Below are 23,124 nucleotides of genomic sequence, written 5' to 3'. Positions count from 1 at the left end.
GAATCGTAGCAATGTCATGAATCGTACAGCCTTCACGAATCCTACAGACTTTCATGAATCCTACAAACTTAATGAATCGTCCAGCCTTTCATGAATCCTATAGACCTCATGAATCCTACAGACGTTAATGAATCCTAAAGACTTTCATGAATCCTACAGACCACATGATAATACTGACTTTCATGAATCCTACAGACTTTCATAAATCCTATAGACGTTAATGAATAATTATGTATTATATATATATATGAATCCATTTCAACTTTACTGACATGTATTATAGACCATTACTGCTAAAAATATAGGTTGAATTCGAAAGTTGGAAAATAAGATAAGACACCATGTTAAAGATAAATAAACGTTGCATATTGTGCACTATCCGTTAATAATTTAAAAATAAAAGCAGTGAAAAATAAAGAAATGTTTAAATGATTCTATTGCTGAAAAGTATGTGGGGGTGTGATTGTTTTTTAATTCAAACAAGCAAACACGTGTCATCATCTTTTAGTTGACTCCAAAGATCCGAGTGAATGAGTCGAGTCAGTGAGTCGAGTCATTGAGTCGAATCCTTCACTCCAGTGGAGCCGCAGCGCATCATTCCTCGCAGCAGCAGCGGGCTAGCTAGCAGGCTAACGCGGCTAGCGGCAGAAATGAGCCACAGTCAGCATCTCCTCTCGGAAAATCGCACTCCCTCAAAATGACCTGACAGACTGGACTTCGGCAGGTCGACTGCATCATTCGTACTCGTTGGAATCGAAAATGCTGCGACGACAGAAGGTAGGCGACCCTGAGCGATGACCACTGGTTAACTAGCTAGTTAGCTCTGCTGCAAGACCACCGCAGTGAATGAAGGCTTACATTGGGCTCACAGACGAGCGTGTTGACATCAAACTCAGACGTGTTTCTGACCAAAGAACCTCACAGTAGAACCTCACAGTAGAACCTCACAGTAGAACCTCACAGTAGAACCTCACAGTAGAACCTCACAGTAGAACCTCACAGTAGAACCTCACAGTAGAACCTCACAGTAGAACCTCACAGTAGAACCTCACAGTAGAACCTCACAGTAGAACCTCACAGTAGAACCTCACAGTAGAACCTCACAGTAGAACCGTGTCAGGGATGCTTGTGTTGTGGTTTCGATCTCAACACAACATCGCTCGTCGCTATTGTCGTGGTAACCATGAACACAAGCTAGCTCGTAACCACGTCCCTGTGACAGCAACTATACTCCAGTACAGTTAACCTGCTTTTATTCATATAATATACACATAAAACTGTTATATTCCATCACATGTCAACACTATCATTTAAATAAATCATGTTAAACCGCATGTGATATATGTGCTCTGTTGGTATGAAAACGATGCTCATGTTATACTATTTTTATATTGTATTTGTAGAGAATAATCGTATATACAACACGATTGTCTCGCCTTACTGAAGAATTAAGTCTCTCATAAACATTCCTCACCATAACTTACATTATTTTCACAAGAACTGATAATATAATCACTGCTTGGAAATAGAAAACCTGTGAAATATTTATGTATGTAAGACAAACAGGAAAATATACATGTTTTGAGTTATACAATGGTGTATGTTTTGATTAAAGATTAACATATTTGTATAGGTTACATGATATAAAAATATTTTTGTATGTTTAGGTTCATGAGGTTTGTGATAGTTGCTCCATTTTGTGTTATGTTCTCCAACGTTTTAACAGGATGTACAAAGAAACTGAGTGTGTAACACAAAGTAAAAAAAACAACAACATGGAACAAAGGTACAAATAGACACATTTGTTAAAGCTAAAATGAAAGACACTTGCAAACTGCTTTCTTTCAATGGTGGTAATAGTTACTATTACTATAGTTGGTGGTAAAGTATTTAAAAGGTATATATCACCCTGTTAAGAATATCATGTTTGGTTTAAGTAATAAGAAGAGGAGTGTTTGGTCTTATTTGTGTAACAATTCAAATACAGACGTCACCACCTGCTGGTTACTTGTGGTGACATGAAATCTGTCCCGGTGTTTAATGTTACTGTGGTCTGTCACAGTGAGGGGCCTCTGCCCCAGATGTCAGGTCCAGCCTGTAGCTGAGAGCTCTCAGGATGAGTGGGGCCGGCGAGCACACGGACATCCTGTCAGTGGCAGATGTGGTCCGGGACAGATGGAAAGTGGTAAAGTATCAGTCAAGATCTACCTTTTTTCTTTTTATTTTAATTCAACATTTTTTTAAGCTTCTACACCGTTGATGCTCTTCTACACAGACGAAGAAGATCGGAGGCGGAGGGTTCGGGGAGATCTACGAGGTTTTGGATCAGCTGAGTCAGGCAACGGTCGCCCTGAAGGTGGAGTCTGCGCAGCAACCCAAGCAAGTGCTGAAGATGGAGGTGGCCGTGCTGAAGAAGCTGCAGGGTGAGTGACTGAGATCCCAGAGTGACTCCTTTTCTGTTGGTTTTTTTATTCTCAAGCCCTTTTAAATGACTATTTCAGTCAGTTTTTAATATTATAAGCGGTGTGATACAACCTTGAATTTAGTAAATTATAATGCAGAATAAAAGGGAATTTTTTTTACAATATTATTGCTTAATATTCTATTTTTGTCTGAATTTATCTGCCCATTTCTTAAGATCTTTTAAATTAAAAGGTTGCCACTAGTTTAGATAAGACCTCATCAGTCAACTCAACACTGATTATAGATATTATCTAATAATAGTAACAAGCACATGTTGTGGCTTCACTAGAATAAATGTTTTTCTCTTGTTTGACTTTGTTGTTGAGAGAATAACATGTGAAAACAAGCACGATAATCTCACGAGCAAGCAGTGAGATTTCATTATCTCAGACGAAGAAAGTACCTTGGATTTTTAGGAAGTGCAGTGCACTGGGTTGTTCCGTCCATCACTGCCAACAGAACCTGTGCGCCCTGACCGCAGCAGCCCGGAGAGAACTCTTACATCAGCCTCATAACTTATTCATGGCTTTCTTCCTCTCAGGCAAAGACCACGTCTGTCGTTTTGTCGGCTGCGGCCGGAACGATCGCTTCAACTACGTGGTGATGGAGCTCCAGGTGGGATCCTCGCTTGTTTCATCCCTTACTCCATCCCCAGACTCATGAGTGTGCCACACCCGTGTCTACAGGGACGGAACCTTGCAGATTTGCGGAGGACAATGTCCAGAGGAACCTTCTCCGTCTCCACTACTTTAAGGCTCGGCAAGCAAATTTTAGAAGCCATAGAGAGCATCCACTCTGTCGGCTTCCTGCACCGAGACATCAAGCCAGTAAGATGCTGAAGTCAATGAAAGTGTGTGTTTACATGAGCATAACATCTTTCTTTGTTACGATAACAGTCGAACTTTGCGATGGGACGACTGACCACGACCTGCAGGTGCTGCTACATGCTGGACTTCGGTTTGGCTCGTCAGTTTACCAACTCCAGCCAGGAAGTCCGTCCAGTAAGTAGATTTTCTTACCTTTGCAAGTCGATGTCCGGGAGTTCTGAGCTGCTGTGGTGGGACTTGAAACAGTTCCTGAACTAAAGTTGAAACTACTGTTGCTTAATGTGTGGTTATGATGTAGATTTGCATGAATTAAACATTTCAAATGTTGAAACTTTAAACATTTTGATTGAAATGTTTCGGGCGGTTTTAGGGTCAGGGTGACCCGAGGGCTTGAAAACAAATGTATGGTATCTCTTTGCTCTCAACAGTTACAACACAAGGGATACTTTTCGTGCCACTGGGTCACTTTGACCCTGAAAAACACAAGGGTTAAGCATTGAATATTGTTTTTAAATAATTCAATTCAATACATTTTATATGAAAAGGTTTATTTATTTATTTTTTAAATTCAATTAAATATTAAATGTTGGGGTTATAGTGCCACATTTAAAAGGCTATGAATTAAAAAAATATATTTAATTTAGAAAGTGTATTTTTGAATTATTGGAACACGAATATCAAACTATTTGTGTAAAAAATAAAAATAAAAACTTTGTAAATATTCATTTTATTAAATTAAATAATAATATTTTAAAATGCATCATACTTATTATTGCAACACAAACATTGAATACAATTATTCAATAAAAACGAATTTAAAGATTCATTGACTCACACTGATCTTTCTAAAGTGTTTATAATGAGGAGATAATGTGTCTCTTGAAGCATGATATGATAAACCTTGAGAGTTAATTGAAATGCACTTAAAATCCTGTTGGCCTGTAAATAAAGACACAATTTAATGAAATAAAATAAAAGATTGTAAATTCAGTCTAGTTACAAAAATGCATAAATGTTAGGTCCTGAACATTTAAAATACATTGATGTCTGATCTGTCTTTTTTTTATTCCAGCCGCGACCAGTTGCCGGCTTCAGAGGAACCGTCCGATACGCATCGATCAACGCTCATAAGAACAAGGTGAGTGTGGAGGACGTCTTTTTCTTTGCATGATCGACTTCAATTCTCTGTCAATTCACAGGAGATGGGTCGTCATGACGATCTGTGGTCACTCTTTTACATGCTGGTCGAGTTCACCATTGGTCAGCTTCCCTGGAGGAAAATCAAAGACAAAGTATGTCCACGGCGTTTCACGTCGTCACGTTTCATTTCCCAACTGAAATATTCTCTTCCACTCAGGAGCAAGTGGGGAACCTGAAGGAGACTTACGACCACCGTCTGATGCTGAAGCACCTTCCCTCGGAGTTCACTCTCTTCCTGGATCACATCCTGATCCTGGACTACTTCACCAAACCAGACTATCAGGTATCTTGTTCATTCATGGTTCGACCTCTGACCTCCGGTGCTGACGCTTTCCCGTGCTCAGATGCTGACGACGGTCTTCGATAACGCCATGAAAAGCAACAACGTCCTGGAGAACGACCCGTACGACTGGGAGAAGAGCGACTCGGAGGATGTTCTGACGATCAACGCCGCCGCCACGACGGCCCAGCAGCTGACTCGCCTCACGCCTGCGTACATGGGGTGCTTAATGAGAGTTTATTGTCTTGTTTTTTAATCGCTCTGGCCGACAATGTCGTAAACAAACTAGCCGCTCGCATTGTTTTAGTTCGTCCACGAGTTATTTTAGGGACAGAAAATCTGCAGCGTCAATGATCCCTGCAGAAGTGCTGCTTCTGTGTTTGGCTGTGGCTTCAAGGTGACCTTCCCTCTCCTCCGCAGCATGGCCAACGCTTCAGTGCTGCCGGGCGAGCTGCAGAGAGAGAACACGGAGGATGTCCTGCAAGGGGAGCGCCTCAGTGACGCCGACAACTGCCCCCCCATCCCCACGCCCACCACGCCGGGGGCAGACGTGTGGGAAGAGCTCGACCGCAACCGAAATCACAAACAGGCCCAGGCCATCGTCAGGAAGGTCAGGAGCATTTAAAAATAACTATTGTGAAAGAAAAACAAGATTTAAACCCTTGAGCTTCTAATTTACACCCATTTTGTTATTTCCCTTACACCGATTTATTGTCACACATTTGTTACATCTGTCAAGGAGGTTATGATTATATAATATAAATATAATTACAGTAATAGAAAATAATAGAAAAACAATAATAATAGAAAACAAATGTTTTCTTAACAGATGACTTTACTAATCACAACATACAATCAAATACTTATTTCATTCAACACACAATATTGTTGTTTTTTAAAGATTTGATTTACATAATTCAATGTATTCTATAAAGCTGCATTCAGGAAAGACAAGGCTACTTGTTTTTCTTCACTCTGTTACAAGAATATCATTTAAACGTTTAAACACATTACATTACTCAGTGGGAGATGCTAATTACCACCGCCACTTATGGTGCCAACAACACTGTGATTTCCCATGAAGCCTTTCTTCATACTGCTCTACTGGACTTGTAGTCTCGATCAGGGAACGCATGGGCAGCATGTTTTTATGGCAAATGGATTCAGGCAAAAATATAACGTGGAACACGATCTTGAAAATCAGCGGTTCCATGTGCGCATGTGTGTTACATTCGAAATACACAACTAGTTGACAACAGACGACGTCTTAATATTTAACTTGATTCAAACAGTAGATGGTATAGACAAGGTGAATAATTTTTCCTCTTATCTTTCATAAAATTGATGCGACCGATGCAAGCGATTTCCCAGATCTAGTTCCACGCTATATTTTTGTCCGAATCTAGTTGCCGTCAAAACATGTCAGAACGAGATATGCGATTGCGCATGTGTTCCCGGATTGTGCAGATTTTACGGATCGTGTACTGACGGGGCCGATTTGATCGCTACAATACTAGATTCTATGTCTAAAGTTATCTACAGCCCTGATTGGATCACTGGGCGGCAAAGCTGTTCAGGTCATCGTTACTGAAAAGGTTGTCGAGAGGCATGGAACATCATATGCTATGTGGATTTTATGAGGTCAAATAAACCTTGTTAATTAAATGTAATTTAAAGTAAATAATGGAAATATCTCCGATAGTAATGAGGTCAATGGGACAGCAGGTGGCAGTAGTGTTTTGGAGCTCAAAGACAAAAGACGGATCAGAGAAAAAGGTTGTATCTCCACACAGTGAGTAATGAATCCTTCAAAAGGTCATTAGATTCAGATGGTTATCTAGAACACCACCTTCAAGTAAACAAATCCCCGAAGGAGACCTCCTGAGGGATCAATAAAGTTTTACCTTACCTTACCTTAAATGTTCCTTGTCAACCTTTCCTGACAATTCCATTTAAATCCTGTTGTTATTAGTTGTTATATTGCAGACGGACAAAAGAAAAAAGACACAATCTCTGATTAGATGTATTTTCTTGGACCAATCACTGAGCTTAACGACTTCTTGTCGTCTCCAGGTGGTCAGTGAGGACGAGCACAGTCAGAACCAGGGGAACCAGAGCCCCAACACCGGCTCCATGCAGAGCTCGCCCCGGCGGGTCAGGTCCGAGACCATGTTCTTGGAGCGAGCTGCGCCGCTGCTCCGTCGGATGAGACACAGTCAGAGTTTGGCTTTTGAGAAGAGACTCGCACCCGAGCCCAAACCAACCATCGAACGCTTCCTGGAGGCGTAGTAAGTACTTCTGTGCTTGTACTTCAATGCTTTGATAGTTCAAGTGGTCATTGGAGTTCTTGTCAGTTTGGGCAAACAGAGGCCTCTGCTGCCGGAGGTGGAAGAGAAGGCTCTTCCCGAGAAGGAACGACGGCAACAAGCTTGCAACGAGGAGAACTCTGGAACGGCGACCCCTGACCCCGAGGACGGTGCAGCTAGCAGCGGGTTTGTGGCTGTGAACCTGAGTCCAGTCCCTCAAGAGGCAGACTCCCAGGAATGGGTTCTGTTGGAACTGGAACAGGGCGGATCAGCCAAGCCTCCCGAAGACGAGGACAAGGCGGCTGAAGCGGAGATCCAAACCTCCGACTCCAAGGACAAGTCCACAGTGGCTCCCAGCAGTCCGGTTCTGTCCCAGATGAACATGCCGGGGACGTGGCTGCTGGGCCACAGGAGGCTGCCAGGGATGCTGGGTCAGATGCCATCGGTCATCGTGGGACGACCTCAAACTGACCAGGTTAGATGTGCTTGAGAAGAAGAAGCTGAATGAACGAACCCTTTTATTACATCTGTTGCATCCAGTTGTTATTGATTTCATTATGACGTTAAAGTGCAATAATGGAGCGATTTTTGTCCGCACTTCAAAGATGAATCACGTTTTCAATATCTGACTTTATTCAATATTTGAATGTAATGTTAAGACTAAAATCACTAGTGAATTAAAAAGAAATATAACGACATTAAGCTTTTAAATTATACAACTTCAAAAAGTACATTTGACATATTTACAAAAACAAACTTTCACTCCTTGACTTAATCGATCGGAATATTAAATGTTTGAATTTATTATTTCAAATTTTCAAACTGGTTTCCTTTTATAAAATATCTTTGTTTTTTTACAGCGGTAGATTGTTAAATTTAATATTTTCTTATTAAAAGGTTGAATTTGTTTCAATTCTTTCTATATTGAAGGTTGAATTTGTCTTATTTTTTATATTAATAAAGTAAAAAATTGTTCCAATCAAGGTGATCATTTATATTTATTTAATTAAAAAAAGATTATTTCAATTATTCAATTCAATTCATTTCTTGCTTGTCGGAGCGAGTAAAACAATAGCAAGCCTAAATAAAATATCTTACTGATGCCATAACCTCTTATCCCAACAACATTGTGGATTCTTATACTTGCACATGGCGACTTTATACAACTGGATGACTTTTATAAGTAAAAATGACTTTCCATGTGTTATACGTTCATTATAAATATGCACGTCAATGTGTTAATATTTATAAAAAATAAACTAGTGATGTTTCTCTCTCCGTCTTCCCCTCAGTTGTCCAGCTGCACGCCTCAGTCTCCGGTCCTGGAGAAGAGCGACGCGATTCCTCTCCAGCCTCCGTCTGGGAAATCCGAGGAATCTGTTGTAAACGTGTCCAAGGACGTCGAGAAGCCGGAGTCGGCTCCGGAACCAAGTCCAGCCAAATGTCCAAATGCTCTTCTGACTTGTGACCGGGACCCCGAGAGTGATTCCGGTCTTCCCGACAGATCCTCTGAACCCAATCAGCAGCCACAAGCCGACACTCTGGGCGGAGCGGTGGAGACCACCGTCACCGTGTCGTCCTCTCCACCCCCGGCCCTGCTCCGAAGGAAGGACTGCCCCTCCTCGCCACGGTTCAGCCGCATCCCAGTCCGGGACCCAGGCGCTCCTCTGGAGTCGCCCAACAGGGACCTCGAGAGGCGCCACCGCTGGAGCAGCCCGGTGGCCGGCTCGCCCACTCACTCCCCCTCCCCGTCGCTGTCCTGCGACAACCTGCCAATTGCTCTGCCCAGAGACCGGCTCACGTCCGACCGGGGGTCCAGGTCCGACTGCGCCGTGGACGACCCGCTTTCCTTGTCCTCGTCTTCAGGCAGCAGAAGCAAGATCCCGCGACCTCTGAGTGCCAGCTTTATTGCCGAGCATCTGTCCAGCAAGTTTCTTCCTCGGCCTCCTCCTGGGAAACCTCCGGTCCGCTCTTGTGTGGACAACAGGTGAGAGTCCAGACGTCCTAGAGGAAGTGCCTCCTGTATCTTGAGCCTCCAATATCTATACGTGCATCGTGAAAGGCTGAAGAAAGAAGAGCTAATTTTTCTCTTTTCTTCTCAGGAGGAGGAGGTTGAGAGTCCGAGCCAGCAGCACCAGCGACGCCGACTTCCTGGCCAGCCTGACCCAGCTGATGCAGGACCGAGGCGGGATGCTCTTCAGTCCTCCTCCTCGCCCCTGCAGCTCCTCCTCCCTCCAGCGCTCCCTCAGCTCCTCTCCCTCTCGCCAGGAGCTCCGCGACGGCGCCGTCCTCCAGGGTCGCAGCCGCTCTCCGTCCAGCTTGTCCGGCTCGCCTCCTCCTCGACACTTCCAGGAGCGGCCCATCGGTCAGTGGATCCACAGCTCCAGGGGGCGGAGCCACGAGGCGAAGGGTTCCAGCAAGATGAACCGGTGACTGTGGTCGAGACATGTGACTGCGTAGCAGGCTGCTGCACGTCCCTGTTAGCATGTGTCAACTCGGCATCTACTCAAGGGAATGTACTGTATGTAATGTAAAATGTACCATAAATTGTATTTATTTATTTATTGGCTGGATGCGCGTCTCGAGGGACGACTTGGTCACGTGGCTGTGTGTGTGTCGGACTGACGTTCTGGAGATTGCCAACTTTGACCTCTCATTTCACTACTCTAGTCCCGCCAGAGGTGAAGTAGCGCCGAATATCTAAACCGCTAGATGATGTAACTCCCAATATTAACAAGCAACATCAGCAATCATGAACTAGTCCAGGTAAGTCCTGTACGACGGCTTGAGTAACTACAGTACGTTGCACATGTTGGCATATCACAGATTAGTAGCGTGCTTTCGTTGTTAGCAAATGTTAAATGGCATCTGCACATTTAGAATGTACCTGTAAGTGCACTCATCATTCAGTATTGTTGAACTGCATGGCAACTTTTTTTTAATTATTTTTGTTATTTGTACAGTGTTGGCCTATTTTTAATGAACTGCTTCTAATCATGAGAAATACAATATAGAAAAGCCACTGTTGACACGTCTGGATGATTCAATATTTTTCTTATTGCTCAAATATTACTTCCATACTTGGGCTGTGTATTGGCAAGAATCTGGGGATATATGTATCACGATACAGGGATAACGATATGATGTATTGTGATACTGTAGGAACAAGGATATATTTGTAGAATTGTTCGACTTTGGTGAATACTTACATTTGTTTTAAAAAAAAAACAACAACATATGCTTAAACATCAGCTTTAAAAGCTGCTGGAGTGGATTGTATCCTAAGAAGGAGATGTCTCACTTGCAGTTAATACAAAAGAATTCTGACCCGCTCTAGTAGAAGAACTCACATTTCCCCGATCCTTAAAACTCTTCACTGGCTGCCAGTTTCTTTCAGGAATTAACTTTAAAATTCTGGTTCAAACTTTCAGAACTATTTATGGTCAGACCTTACATCAGGCCTTACACCCCAGCTCGGGCTCCGATGTCTGTGGATCAGAATCTGCTGATGGTTCCTGAACATGTTTCCAGACCAGATGAGAGAAATCCTTCCAGGCTGTTGCTCCTAAGCCTTAGAATGATCTTCCTCTCTCTGTGTTTGATGATCTACTGACTCCTTCAAGAAACATCTTAAGACATTTTTATTTGTGCAGACTTTTCCCTGATTTTCTGGGACTCCTGTGTTTGTCTTATGTGTCTTGATCTTTAAGTATATATTTAAACTGTGTATTGTTTGTGTTTGTTAAAGCGCTTTGTGACCCTGGTCTAGAAAGGCGCTCTATAGAAGAACCATTACTTACTTGTCCCTAGTCACCTCCAGGATCTCGCAAGATTTTCTTTCTTAAGCTGTGGAGGACGTAATGAGCGGCTGGAAGTTTAATTTCAACACAAAAAACAACTAATTTAATTTAATTTTAAACCAATTACCTCACCGTGGTAAAACAAAAAAAAGATGATATGAAGCCAAGAAGAAAAACATTTTTTAATAAAAACAAAATCGACACAGTATTGTGAAGAAAATGTTTCAATATATCGGCGTATCGATATTTTCTTAGGCCCCTACTTCATACGAATACAGAATGATAGCAATACCATTTGTGAGAAAGGTAAGGAAATGTACATATTGATTCTAAAATATTTTCTAAATGAGTACATATTTATGAATCAATACTGGAAATACATAATACAATACTTAAAAATGATCCCCCAAATAAATCGTCATATTTCTTACATTTAAACGTGTTTCTTTTTTATTATTTCTATATCTTTTTCCTTATTTATTTCCCCACTTGCCTTTGAATTATAGCACTATCAATCTTTTTTACTTCGTCTAAAAACTAGGTCACATTACACTTGTGTACATGTGAGCATCTTTTGGGAATGACATTTTCCTAATCTACAGTGAATCCCTGCGTTACCTTGGGGCGGGGGGAAGTGTGCAAAGCATACATGAAACAACATCAACTAGATTTTAGTTTTACATACTTTATTTGACCCTTTTATTTGAAAACATTGCTCATCAAATTCATAATGTATGTGAAATGCATTTCCCTCATGTTAATATAAAAGTGACCTCTTTTGAAACATCAGTCTAAAAACAACAATAAAATAGAGAACTGATATTAAAAATATAGGATGACCTGGCATTTCGGTCGTGTCAGCGGAAGACATTTCTCGGACTAGAAAAGAGGAGCAGACTGTCTGGGGTCATCCGGTAAAACGCTGATGGAATCTTCTGCTTTTCCACACAGCATGCAGAGCATTGTGTATTCCTGCACCGGAGACATGAGGTTTAGGTATTTCAAAAACACTTCCTAAAAAAATATATGTGGTTTACCTGGTATTCATCCACGACAGAGAAAGTGTACTCATGTCTGGCTACAACGTGATCACAGTTTTTACAAATGTCTGAGAGAACAAAAATGAGAGAGATTCATTAATATGACACGTCTTGTTCTCTTTCTCATCGACGACTATACAGAGTGAAGAGAACTTACGGTCGTACGTGACGATCTCCTCTCCATCATCGTCTTCTGTGCTTTTGTTGCTGATGAGCACAAAGTCTCTCTCATGACAGTTGGCACAGCCCAGGTAGTTCATCAAATAGGAGCCGTCCTCCAGACAGGTGTTGCCCTGAAACACCAGTGTGTACTTTACTTCCATGTAAAAGAGATTATATGTATAAAACAAGGTAGCTGGAATAGGGTCCAACTTTTGATGTCAAAAGTAGAAAAAAAGATTTATATTTCAAATGTTTGATGAAGAGGATGACTTTATGATGTAAACAATTATCATTAATATCCAGGTATATTTTCAAATGATAAATATATAATTTGGGAGATTATAATGTGTCACATTTGAACGAATCTTTCCTTAAATAACTATCTTAAGCCTAAAGAGACACATAATCGTCACACACTGAGACAGCCACAGACGATCAAACAGAAAGTGATCAGAATGATGTTTTATTTTTGAAATGGAGTCAAAATAAACTCAACGACCACTTTTGAGTTGATCTCTTTAGTGTAAGAACAAGGAAAAAGCTTATTATTGTCCCGTATTACATAACAAAAAAGCACACATTTAGAATATATACTTACCCGGTCTGGGTATACTTTGTGAACACACCCGTTGCACATCTTTAGGATGTTTTTAACATATAAACAATGAGAGAAATATCGTAAAGCGGCTAATGTTTTCGCTAAATGCAGACGCCCTGCTAGTCTAATGATTTACAAGTCATATACACGTAACGACCAGGCGAATAGTGCTTGACATATGATTTGTAGATTATCAAAATGGCCGCCGCTTCACTTCCGCGTATAGTTCTGACCGACGATTGGTTAGTTTTGGGTTTATGACGTCAGGATATGATGCGTGGTGCGCAGCTGCATGGCCTCGCGATGTCTTGGAGTCACAGGTGAACGGACAGGTGAGTGATTTCACTTTTCACGTTGATGTTTATGTTGCACATTTTCCATATTTAAAAAATAAATGCTTTAACTTACTGCTTATTATGGAGGTGAATTGTTGGTTTTCTTAACGCCTTATTTTTAAATTCAGTGTAGACATGGAAACTACGAAAATTGTGAAGAAAACGAAGAAGAAAAAAAGCCCTTCAAAGCCACAAGAGAAAACGAATACAAATACAAAGACAAAGACAAAGACCACACTGCTAAAAAAGTTTTACTGTATGTTGTGTCGTAATTCCCATTTAAAATCTGTAAGTATAAACGGTGAATATTGCCTCAAAGGATTGACCCACAAATGAACTGTAGTACTTGAATCTGCAGGACGCACTTGAGCATGTACACAGTTTACATCACCACCAAGAGATGGACAACTTTTTGGGAAAGTACGTTTATTTTTTTTGATTGAAATTAAACTTTAAATATGATTTAATGTGTGAAAAATATATGTTCCTTAAATGCATCTTGAACAGGGCTCGGTGTCACCATTGTCAGGCGTGTAAAAAGTTTGACATGATCCTGGAAGTGTTTGCTGAGCACATCTTCACGCCTAAACACGGAGAAAACCTCATAATACTCAAGTCCAGAATGGTGGGTCCGATAAAGCTGTCCAAGATTATCGACGGCGCCGCCATGGAGAGGCTGAAGGAGAGGAACCAGAAGTTGGAGGCGAAGCGGTATAAGCCTCTTGTGACGCTTTTAATTTTCTGTCCTTTTTCTGACTTTCTGTCTTCTGTTGCAGGAGCCAAAAGAAAAAAGTTAAGACTTCAAATAATCAAGGGGAGACTTGCAAACCTCACAACTGCCAGCGAGGAAATGGTTCAGCTTGTGCTCCGATAAGAAAAGTAGCATCTTTACAAACTCGCAGCTATTATAGTGGAAATGGACGACAGGAAACTCACAATTATAACACACTAGGATGGAAAGCAACTCACAGATATTACACACAAAGATCCGAGAACATTCACAATTATTATAACACGCAAAGACGAGTGGGAACTTACAATTATAACGCACAAAGACAAGTGGGAACTTACAATTATAACGCACAAAGACAAGTGGGAACTTACAATTATAACGCACAAAGACAAGTGGGAACTTACAATTATAACGCACAAAGACAAGTGGGAACTCACAATTCTAACACACAAAGACAAGTGGAAACTCACAATTCTAACACACAGACACAAGTGGAAACTCACAATTCTAACACACAAAGACAAGTGGAAACTCACAATTCTAACACACAGAGACAAGTGGAAACTCACAATTCTAACACACAGACACAAGTGGAAACTCACAATTCTAACACACAGACACAAGTGGAAACTCACAATTCTAACACACAGAGACAAGTGGAAACTCACAATTCTAACACACAAAGACAAGTGGAAACTCACAATTCTACTGCACAGAGACAAGTGGAAACTCACAATTCTAACACACAGACACAAGTGGAAACTCACAATTCTAACACACAAAGACAAGTGGAAACTCACAATTCTACTGCACAGAGACAAGTGGAAACTCACAATTCTAACACACAGAGACAAGTGGAAACTCACAATTCTACCGCACAGAGACAAGTGGAAACTCACAATTCTAACACACAGAGACAAGTGGAAACTCACAATTCTACCGCACAGAGACAAGTGGAAACTCACAATTCTAACACACAGAGACAAGTGGAAACTCACAACTTCCATTATGATCATAAACGCAGTGCATCATGGGATCACAACAGCAGTTCAAATGAGACCGTGGATCTCATTTTCCATCAGGATTCAGGGGTGAAGACGACACAAGGGTCAGATACGCCGGTGATGTCCACGCTGGTGCCTGACGTGGATGAGTTTCTGTGGCAGATCCGGCGTGACCTGGGCCTCAGGGAGCCTTGTAGGGCAGACCGAGAAGCCCGGAAGAAAAAGGCGGAGCCGACCGTCCAGGAGCTCAGTGAGATCCCCAACAAGAAGGCCCGATCTGCTCCTGTGGAGCCTTCACGAGTCAGAACTGCTGAGGAGGAAAGTAGGACCCGGCAGAAGACTTCACCGGCACCTTCTAGAAGAAAAGAGCCTCGAACTGAACTGAAGGAGAAGGCGCTATCGAGCTATGGACTGCAGAGTCTAATGATTCCGGAAGGAAAGGGGAAGCTGAGCTGGATTGAGCTGTACCACCAGTTTAAGAGAAGCAATCGGGAGAAGCTGAAAGTTTCAAAAAGGTGAGTTATCGTTTAATTCAGGGGCCACAGTAAATCAATGGAAGTATATGGAAGTATATCAGTGTCACAATATTGAATGGTCCATGTTACAATTTTCAATGTTAAAACTTTAATTTTCTTGTTGAAATGTTTTTTTAATGCATTAATTATTTCATGGAATAATGCAGTTTAATCATTTTTATATTGAAGAGTTGAATTTTGAAAAAAATAATAATAATAATTTGAACGCACGTGTATGGCTGGTTGATCGCGCAGCAGAGTGATTTTGAGTGTACAACAACCTAGACACACTTGCTTTAAACTGGTGGCAGTAATATCACTCCATAAAAGTCCGCCATGATGTGACATGCGTCGTAAATCCCACACTGTGATGATGCAATGACGTAATCCCGCCCATGGCGTGTCGGCACAGAGTCATGAAAGTGTTTGTAAACCAGTCACCCACCAGGTAATGTTCATATATAAGGCGCACTGTTGTTTTTTGGAGAAAATTAAAGTAGTAGTGCGGAAAATACGGTATTCAATATTCTGATGGCACTGATATATGTCCATATAAATCTGTCTGTTTTCTTATGTGAATATCTTTTCTGCCTTGAGTTTGACACATATTTTAAAAACTTTTAAATCTCTGTCCTCAGGTTTGGAATTGAAACAGTGAAACCTCCTCCTGACCCACTTGTGCAGAGGGAGGACCCGGAGCAGATGCTCTCCGAGGGCTTTCAGTGGGAGTCTGTTCCAGGAAGTCCAGTGCAACCTGCACTAGTTCCTACACCTCAAGTCGAAGAAGCCACGCGCCCCGAAACTCTATCCCAGACTGTGGTCGAGATCTTGAAAGCTGAACCAAAGTGCGAGTCCCGGGAAATGGAAGAGGACGACTCTGGGAGGACGAGAAACGACCCTGAGAAGACGAGAAACAACCCTGAGAAGTCGAGAAACAACCCTGAGAAGACCAGAAACGACTCTGGGAGGACGAGAAACGACCCTGAGAAGACGAGAAACAACCCTGAGAAGACCAGAAACGACTCTGGGAGGACGAGAAACGACCCTGAGAAGACGAGAAACGACCCTGAGAAGACGAGAAACGACTCTGGGAGGACGAGAAACAACCCTGAGAAGACGAGAAACAACCCTGAGAAGACGAGAAACAACCCTGAGAAGACGAGAAACAACCCTGAGAAGACGTTAAACGACTCTGGGAGGACGAGAAACGACTCTGTGAGATGACTTTGTAGATCCACCTTATGTTATCACTGAAAATATCTTTGTTTTGTTTAGGCTGTCGAGCAGCAGAACGAAACGAAGAGAACCGAGTCGAATAAAGGTATGTGTGAAATATTGGGTTAAAAAATGAAAGAGAAGGCGAGTTTTGTTTAGAAGTACATCAGTGCCATCATTTCAGATGGATAAAACTATATTTAAATGTTGTTGTTTAAGCATTTAATATTTTATTGAATAATTTAATTCAATTTTTTTATATTGAAGCTAGAACTTCTAATTTAATAATGAATTTAAAGACATAAAAAAAATTAAACATAGTTTAATATTCTTATTCCAATAAATCAAATATACATTTTGTAAATTCAATTTATTTTAATTTGAATTTAAACAAGTTGCTCAAAGTCCCACCATTATTGGCTAGAAGTTCGTTAATCTTTTGGTTTTGTCTGGTGTAACTTTTATACCAACATTGTTATATTTAAGAATTATATTTTATACTTGAGAATTATAAGAATATTAGATTTATGAAACATTAATCTCTTGTTTAAAAAACAACTACAAATACATCCTTTATTTGAAAAATCACAAATGGTTAAATAATAAAATACAAATTCAACATTTCAATATCATTTTTTTTTTTTTCAATGAAAAAAATTCAATGTTTAAATATATAAATTGTTCAATTGAAATCTCTATTTAAAAAAACGATTCAATGCTTACGGAAAAAAACATATTTCACTGAAAGATTAAAGTTTTGACCTTTTAAAATATTCAATTATCTGATGCCAATCAATCATTTTTGACATTTCTAATGAGCTCTTTCGCAAAAACAAGCAACCAATCACACAACTTTGAGCTTTAGATTCTTATTAAAAATATCATATAATCTTGTTCAATAGAAAAAGATAATAGTAGTTTAAGTCGTGTGTATCGATTTATTATCGTTTCAGGTCGGATCCAAATGGAACATCTGCTCTCGGTGTCTCTGCGTGAGGAGAGTCTGAGTCGATCTCTGGACGACGTGGAATGTTCTCTGGTCGCCGCCAGATATGATCTGCAAGAAGCTAATAACCAAGTCCAGAGACTTCTTCTGCTCAAGGCCCAGGTGTGGTCACCATCACACGCCTGCTTCAACATCGTCGCTCGTCAACAATCTCTTCCCTGGTTTTAGTATTCTGCTGAGGTCGGTAGTCTGAGGACGGCCCGCATCCAGATCCTCCAGGGGATGAAGGGTACGACAAACATCTCTGACCAACATCTTCAAGCACGACTGTGACACCTGCTGCCTTAAAGTGTAGAAGAACAACAGTGAATGAAATGACATCAAACCCTAACTATAGTGTATTTCTGCCATGAGATTAAAAAATAAGATGCAAATGATTGATTATATATTTTATGTACATTTTATTTCTTTAGCTCAATATAAATCAACAAGTTATTACACATTTCTTTAATTTAGGAACTAAATATCTGTGAGTATATCGGTAAATGTCATTTAAAATTTTTTTTTTTAAATGAAATATTTACTTTAACGGAGGAAAAATGTATAAACTAGAAAAGCACTGAGATGGTGCACACCTCTGCCAAGGGCCTCGTTTCACATGGCTTTATGAAAACCCTGTATAGAACGACGAAAACACTTTTCATGGTTTATGAAAAATAACATTTTGATTCCATCATTTGGAGAGAAACTCTCATCCTGGGATCTAATACATGGTATTTTAGCTCTGCACCAGCAGCTGCTGCTTTAATGAACATCTACAAGTTATTGAATAATCAATGTTTGCAACAGTGAATCTGGAAAATCTACTTCATTTCCACAAGTTTATATTTTGATTGAACTTAAATGGCAAAGGACAAAACAAAATGGTGAACTTCGGACTTTGTTTGCATAGATTCACTCTGACTTCATGAGGAACAAAAAGCCAGATGTTTTCAAGTTAAACCGTCAAATCGGCTCTAATTGGAAGTTGTTTTTCAGGAGGTCTTCTTGGAGATGATGATTCAACTATTTTGGTGGTGGATGATGATGATGATGATGATGATGCGACTCTTCCTCCTCCTTCCATCCGTCCTCCACCTGAGGAGCCTCCGCAGTGGTCCGGAGACACGGAGACTGACGACGTCAAGATCGTGGATGTGATTTTGAAGAGAACGAAACGAGCTCCTCTAAACGGCGACAAGAGAGTTCACAAGACTTCCTGCCACAGCTCCGTGGTTCTCGTGGAGAACTCGGATCCCGAGGACGTCAAGGAGGTGAAGGCAGATCCTCCTGATGTTCAGAGCATCAGCGTCGACATCAAGACCCTCAAGTGGTGAGTTTGTTTCGTGGCTTGACATCACGAGGAAGTTAAAATGATTTATCTTTACACAGTGAAATTCCACCTGCAGTCGTGACTCCAGCAGGTATTTATGATTTTACATTCTGTTCCTTTAGTTCACCTTTTGTCAACTCACTCTTTATAGATGGATTACAGCGGAATTTAATTTAAACGGCTGAGTTCACTGAGAGGGAGTGAGACGAAGAGAGCACAAATTTAACACCTGAGTTCACTGAGAGGGAGTGAGACGAAGAGAGCACAGATTAAACACCTGAGTTCACTGAGAGGGAGTGAGACGAAGAGAGCACAGATTAAACAGCTGAGTACACTGAGAGGGAGTGAGACGAAGAGAGCACAGATTAATCACCCGAGTTCACTGAGAGGGAGTGAGACGAAGAGAGCACAGAGAATGTATGTAGTTTGTTGATTTTGAAATTGATTTTAATTATAATGCTAGTTGGATATAAGGGTGTATTTGTTTCTATATTATTCAATAACAATTTATTTTTATTTTTATTTCTTTTGGAGCTACTTTTTTGTTGATTGGAGCAACAATTGTATCATTTAAACTGTTTTTTCTTTTTTTAATTTTTTTTTTAAACACAAACATTAACTTGTCATCTTGCAATGAAACTGAATTTTAACAATATTATTGTAAAGATGTTAAATCATGGTAGAAAATGAATGGTTTATTTTAATAATCTCAGTCTGCTTCTCATTGTGGCCTTAAATGACATCATAACGTTTAAAAATCCAGTTTATTTTTTTTACCATTTTAAGCAGTTGTTAAATCAAACGTACAGAAATGTGGTTTAACCAGAATTTATATTTGAAAAGGAGACAAAACCACCTTATGTTGCTGATGATTGATTGATTTGAAGTGTGATGGTGTCATGTTGTTCAGTGCAGGTGATCCTCGATGAAGATTTACATGTCGGCTCGTTTGAAGGCCACGCAGACGCCGTCCACGCCCTGCAGGTCCACGCCGGGCTTCTGTTCTCCTGCTCGGCCGACCACACGGCCCGAGCCTACAGTCTCACGGTCGGTCGTTTCACTCACCATTTCAACTTCGGCGCGACTTTCTAAACCTCAGTGATGTCCCAGAGCAAGGACGCGGTGGCGGTTTTTGAAGGTCACACGGAGAAGATCAACGCTCTGCTGGTGACGGCCGTCTTGAACCTCCCGGCGCGACTCTACACCGGAGCCAGTGACCAGACCGTCCGCTGCTGGAGCTTGAAGGCAACGACCGGCATGAGAAGAACACTCTTGTTACTGGCGTGGTTACGTTTGTGTCTCACCTTCAGAAGAAGAAGAAGTGTCTGGAGAAGATGGATCTGCCCGACATCGTCCTGTGTCTTCACAGCGCCTGGAACGTTCTCTTCATCGGGCTCGCTAACGGGTCAGTCGTCAGTCGGGATCTGAAGGCAAGTGACGCATGAAAATGAATTATGGGAGTAAATATGCCTCACCTGTTTTAGAAATTAAATACAATGATTTGTGTATTTGATGATACAATTGATTAATTTGTTTATTTTTATGTAAAGTAAAAAAGGGACTTTGAATGCATTTTTGAAAAGCGAGTTTAAAAATGTCAAAATTAAAAAAGCAATGATGGAAACGTCTAGTTCTTAAAGTACTTTTTTAATTTAATACACAATTTTCTTGTGATTTATTTCGAAATATTTCTTGTTAATGGAAGATGCTGTCAATTTTTTATATGTATAAATAAAATTGGGGTTTTATTTTATTTACAATATATTTAGTTTACAAAAAATATGAATTTCTTTTTCTCTCACAAAATGCAACAAAGAAAAAATGGTTATACCATTGTAATGGTAATAATAACAGTAATAAATATAATAGTTCTGGACGACAACTAACGAAATGTAAAAGTAAATTATTGAAATATAACTTTTTTTTATACTTCTTTAATATGGAAAAGTACAACTGTCTTTTTTTTTTTAATCAATATTATTTTGGATTTAAATAAAACCACAAGTTAACATTGTATATTGTCGTTTAATAGTTTTCTTAGAATCACAGTTTAATTAATGTTTTTTTTTCTTTTGCTGACAGACGCAGAAGCAGCAGGATGTGTTCGACTGCAGCGGCCTCCGAGGCGTCAGCTGCCTGGGAACAGCCCAGGAAGGAGCGCGGCGCCTCCTGCTGGTGGGGTGCTACGACGGTACCATCAGCGTACGAGACTCTAAGAACGGGCTTCTGCTGCGCTCGCTCAAGGGTCTCGCCACGACTTCCCTCTGCATGCAGGTGAGGAGGCTTCAGAACAACAATAGATGATAGAATTTATTGTAACATTTTTTTTCCTGTTAATATTTTAGATCCATTTTATTTTTACAAGATTGTATCTCTGTCAGATCAATAAAGTTGATATCCGATTCAAACATTTGAACCTGCACGGCAGGTGGTGAACGACCTGGTCTTCAGTGGTTCAAGCGACTCTGGAGTTCAAGTGCACGACATCTATGTAAGCGACCATTAAGCATCGGCCATTACATTATGACCACCCAGTGATCCATAAAGGTGTTTAGAAAACCTCAGAATGTGATATTTTTGTTGCGGTTCGATCGTAGTCGGGTGAGCTGCTGAGGACCTACAAGGGTCACACTGGCGCCGCCACGTCCATCTCCGTCCTGGGTCAGGTGATGCTGACCGCATGTATGGACTCGTGGGTCAGACTCTACGAGTTAACCGTAAGATTTCTTAGAATTAAATCCTCGCCTCAAATGTTGGACTTTGATTTCTCTTTACGTCTTTCCAGTCTCAGGAGCGCCTGCAGGTGTACGGCGGTCACACGGACATGGTGACGTGCATGACTGTCCATCAGAGTGTGGTGAGGAAACTTCTGAGGACGTTTATGATTTTTTTTAAAAACGCCTCGGTCTCGTGGTTCCTCCGCAGATCTACACCGGGTGTCGTGACGGATCGATTCAGGCGGTGAAGCTGGACCTGACACGGAACCACCGCTGCTACGTGAGACTCCACCTCGCCTGCACTCTCTTCTTTACCTTCATTGCTTTTCTGCTCTCCTTCCTCCAGTGGCAGAACTGCTCCGTCATCTTCGGCGTGGCCGATCATCTGACGCAGCACTTGGTCCGTGAACACAACAACCCAAATCTACAGGCGGTCAAATGTCGCTGGAGAAACTGCGACACTTTCTTCCCCACACAGGAGTCGGTCCGACTGGTGAGGAGACATGACCCTAATATGACTTTAAATGGATTTATCATATTTTAATATGAAACCTGTAGGACACGATGAAGCTTTATCAGAATCTGAACACGTTTATTTCTGTCCATTGTTTTTTTTTTTTTTTTTGGTGGTGAGAGTCTAGAACATATTGTATTATATAAATGGAACAAAAGACATAAAATGAGACATTAAATCAAAGGTGGCATATAAAATTAATTAAATGGGATAAAGGATGCATGTATTTGTTACTCACCTACCTTTTGGAGATTTTAAAGTTTTGTAAGATTGTCGTTTAGATAAAAAAAAAAATGGTTTGAAATTTAAAGCCCTGAAAAAATGTTTATTTGACTTTAATATATATATATATTTGAAGTATATTATTCATTTTATTGTGAATATTTAATTCTTATGTCCATCATTCATTTAACAACTTATCTTTCCATTAAATTTCTTTTTAATATTATTTGAAATGTTTATCTTCCTTTTTTTTAATTAAAAGTCTGCCACATCTTCTTTGCTATTCAGATATTTATTAATTGATAATATTTTAGATTAATTTCTTGTTTCAAAATGGTTCGATTTTCAACGCAGCATCTTACATTAGCTTACATTTGTTTTGCAGGAACTCCCAGATCACATGACTCATCACGTCAGGATGGACAGTCAAGTTGGGCAGTAATGATCTGTTCCCTCTGTCTCGGCCTCAGATGTACGACCTCTGGTCTGAAGGTCGAACTCAACCCGATGATGAACATTATTTGTTTACGTTTCATCCTAATCTTGCTGAAGTTGCATAAACTCTGGCAGGTGTTGATATATCAGTCAGTTCCTCAAAATACTGAGTAAACATTTGTACAAAGTGACGCCTCAAACCCACACACTCGCTGAGACCTTGATATTTTGTCAAGCAGTTTCATTTTGGAATGTTTGAAACATTAAGATTAAAATGATTGCAAGAAACTGTTGTCTAGTGTCATGTTCTTTGCATCCACATTCCTTTGCAGCAAGATCCACAACGATTACATAGGAAAGGAAATGAATCACTGAAACTAACCCGCCATTATACTTGTGTCAAACTTGTGGTACAGGGGCCAAATCCCACCCAGAAGGTC

At 40.6% G+C, this 23,124-nt stretch overlaps 3 protein-coding genes across 3 annotated transcripts; 2 read left to right on the top strand and 1 right to left on the bottom strand.

Moving 5' to 3' along the window:
* The first annotated feature begins 607 nt into the window (after positions 1-607).
* ttbk2b (tau tubulin kinase 2b) lies at positions 608-10,110 on the top strand. The gene is made up of 15 exons (XM_087805605.1): positions 608-777; positions 2,063-2,185; positions 2,276-2,423; positions 3,005-3,078; positions 3,150-3,290; positions 3,360-3,464; positions 4,363-4,428; positions 4,490-4,582; positions 4,648-4,773; positions 4,835-4,992; positions 5,191-5,380; positions 6,844-7,058; positions 7,125-7,551; positions 8,369-9,063; positions 9,179-10,110. The coding sequence occupies exons 2-15, from the start codon at positions 2,117-2,119 to the stop codon at positions 9,507-9,509; spliced, it is 2,838 nt and encodes a 945-aa protein (XP_087661731.1). The 5' UTR covers positions 608-777; positions 2,063-2,116; the 3' UTR covers positions 9,510-10,110.
* A 929-nt stretch (positions 10,111-11,039) lies between these two features.
* On the bottom strand, positions 11,040-12,803 carry churc1 (churchill domain containing 1). Its single transcript, XM_087805606.1, has 4 exons — positions 12,677-12,803; positions 12,074-12,209; positions 11,914-11,984; positions 11,040-11,848 (listed from the first exon to the last, which is right to left on the bottom strand). The coding sequence occupies exons 1-4, from the start codon at positions 12,713-12,715 to the stop codon at positions 11,756-11,758; spliced, it is 339 nt and encodes a 112-aa protein (XP_087661732.1). The 5' UTR covers positions 12,716-12,803; the 3' UTR covers positions 11,040-11,755.
* Positions 12,804-13,146: 343 nt separating this feature from the next.
* On the top strand, positions 13,147-22,925 carry LOC148067347 (uncharacterized). Its single transcript, XM_087806372.1, has 20 exons — positions 13,147-13,299; positions 13,370-13,431; positions 13,519-13,722; positions 13,788-15,263; positions 15,902-16,478; positions 16,539-16,584; positions 17,432-17,586; positions 17,653-17,713; positions 18,463-18,796; positions 18,856-18,887; positions 19,707-19,843; positions 19,907-20,041; positions 20,110-20,226; positions 20,879-21,070; positions 21,225-21,287; positions 21,394-21,513; positions 21,582-21,653; positions 21,722-21,793; positions 21,860-22,006; positions 22,635-22,925. The coding sequence occupies exons 1-20, from the start codon at positions 13,147-13,149 to the stop codon at positions 22,689-22,691; spliced, it is 4,212 nt and encodes a 1,403-aa protein (XP_087662498.1). The 3' UTR covers positions 22,692-22,925.
* Positions 22,926-23,124: the final 199 nt, after the last annotated feature.

This window comes from Callionymus lyra, chromosome 13, assembly GCF_982586985.1.
Source record: "Callionymus lyra chromosome 13, fCalLyr1.hap1.1, whole genome shotgun sequence".
Classification (NCBI taxonomy): domain Eukaryota; kingdom Metazoa; phylum Chordata; class Actinopteri; order Syngnathiformes; family Callionymidae; genus Callionymus; species Callionymus lyra.
Note: the sequence above shows the minus strand (reverse complement) of the source record. Positions and strands in the feature narration are given on the sequence as shown.

Coding starts and splice junctions, on each gene's coding strand:
- ttbk2b (XM_087805605.1), top strand. CDS start 2,117: ATGAGTGGGGCCGGCGAGCACACGGACATCCTGTCAGTGGCAGATGTG. Junction 2,186..2,275: donor TCCGGGACAGATGGAAAGTG/GTAAAGTATCAG, acceptor TCTTCTACACAG/ACGAAGAAGATCGGAGGCGG. Junction 3,465..4,362: donor CCAGCCAGGAAGTCCGTCCA/GTAAGTAGATTT, acceptor TTTTTATTCCAG/CCGCGACCAGTTGCCGGCTT.
- churc1 (XM_087805606.1), bottom strand. CDS start 12,715: ATGTGCAACGGGTGTGTTCACAAAGTATACCCAGACCGG. Junction 12,210..12,676: donor ACAAAGTATACCCAGACCGG/GTAAGTATATAT, acceptor CTGGTGTTTCAG/GGCAACACCTGTCTGGAGGA. Junction 11,849..11,913: donor CTGTCGTGGATGAATACCAG/GTAAACCACATA, acceptor TCTCCGGTGCAG/GAATACACAATGCTCTGCAT.
- LOC148067347 (XM_087806372.1), top strand. CDS start 13,147: ATGGAAACTACGAAAATTGTGAAGAAAACGAAGAAGAAAAAAAGCCCT. Junction 13,723..13,787: donor CAGAAGTTGGAGGCGAAGCG/GTATAAGCCTCT, acceptor CTTCTGTTGCAG/GAGCCAAAAGAAAAAAGTTA. Junction 16,479..16,538: donor GGAGGACGAGAAACGACTCT/GTGAGATGACTT, acceptor TGTTTTGTTTAG/GCTGTCGAGCAGCAGAACGA.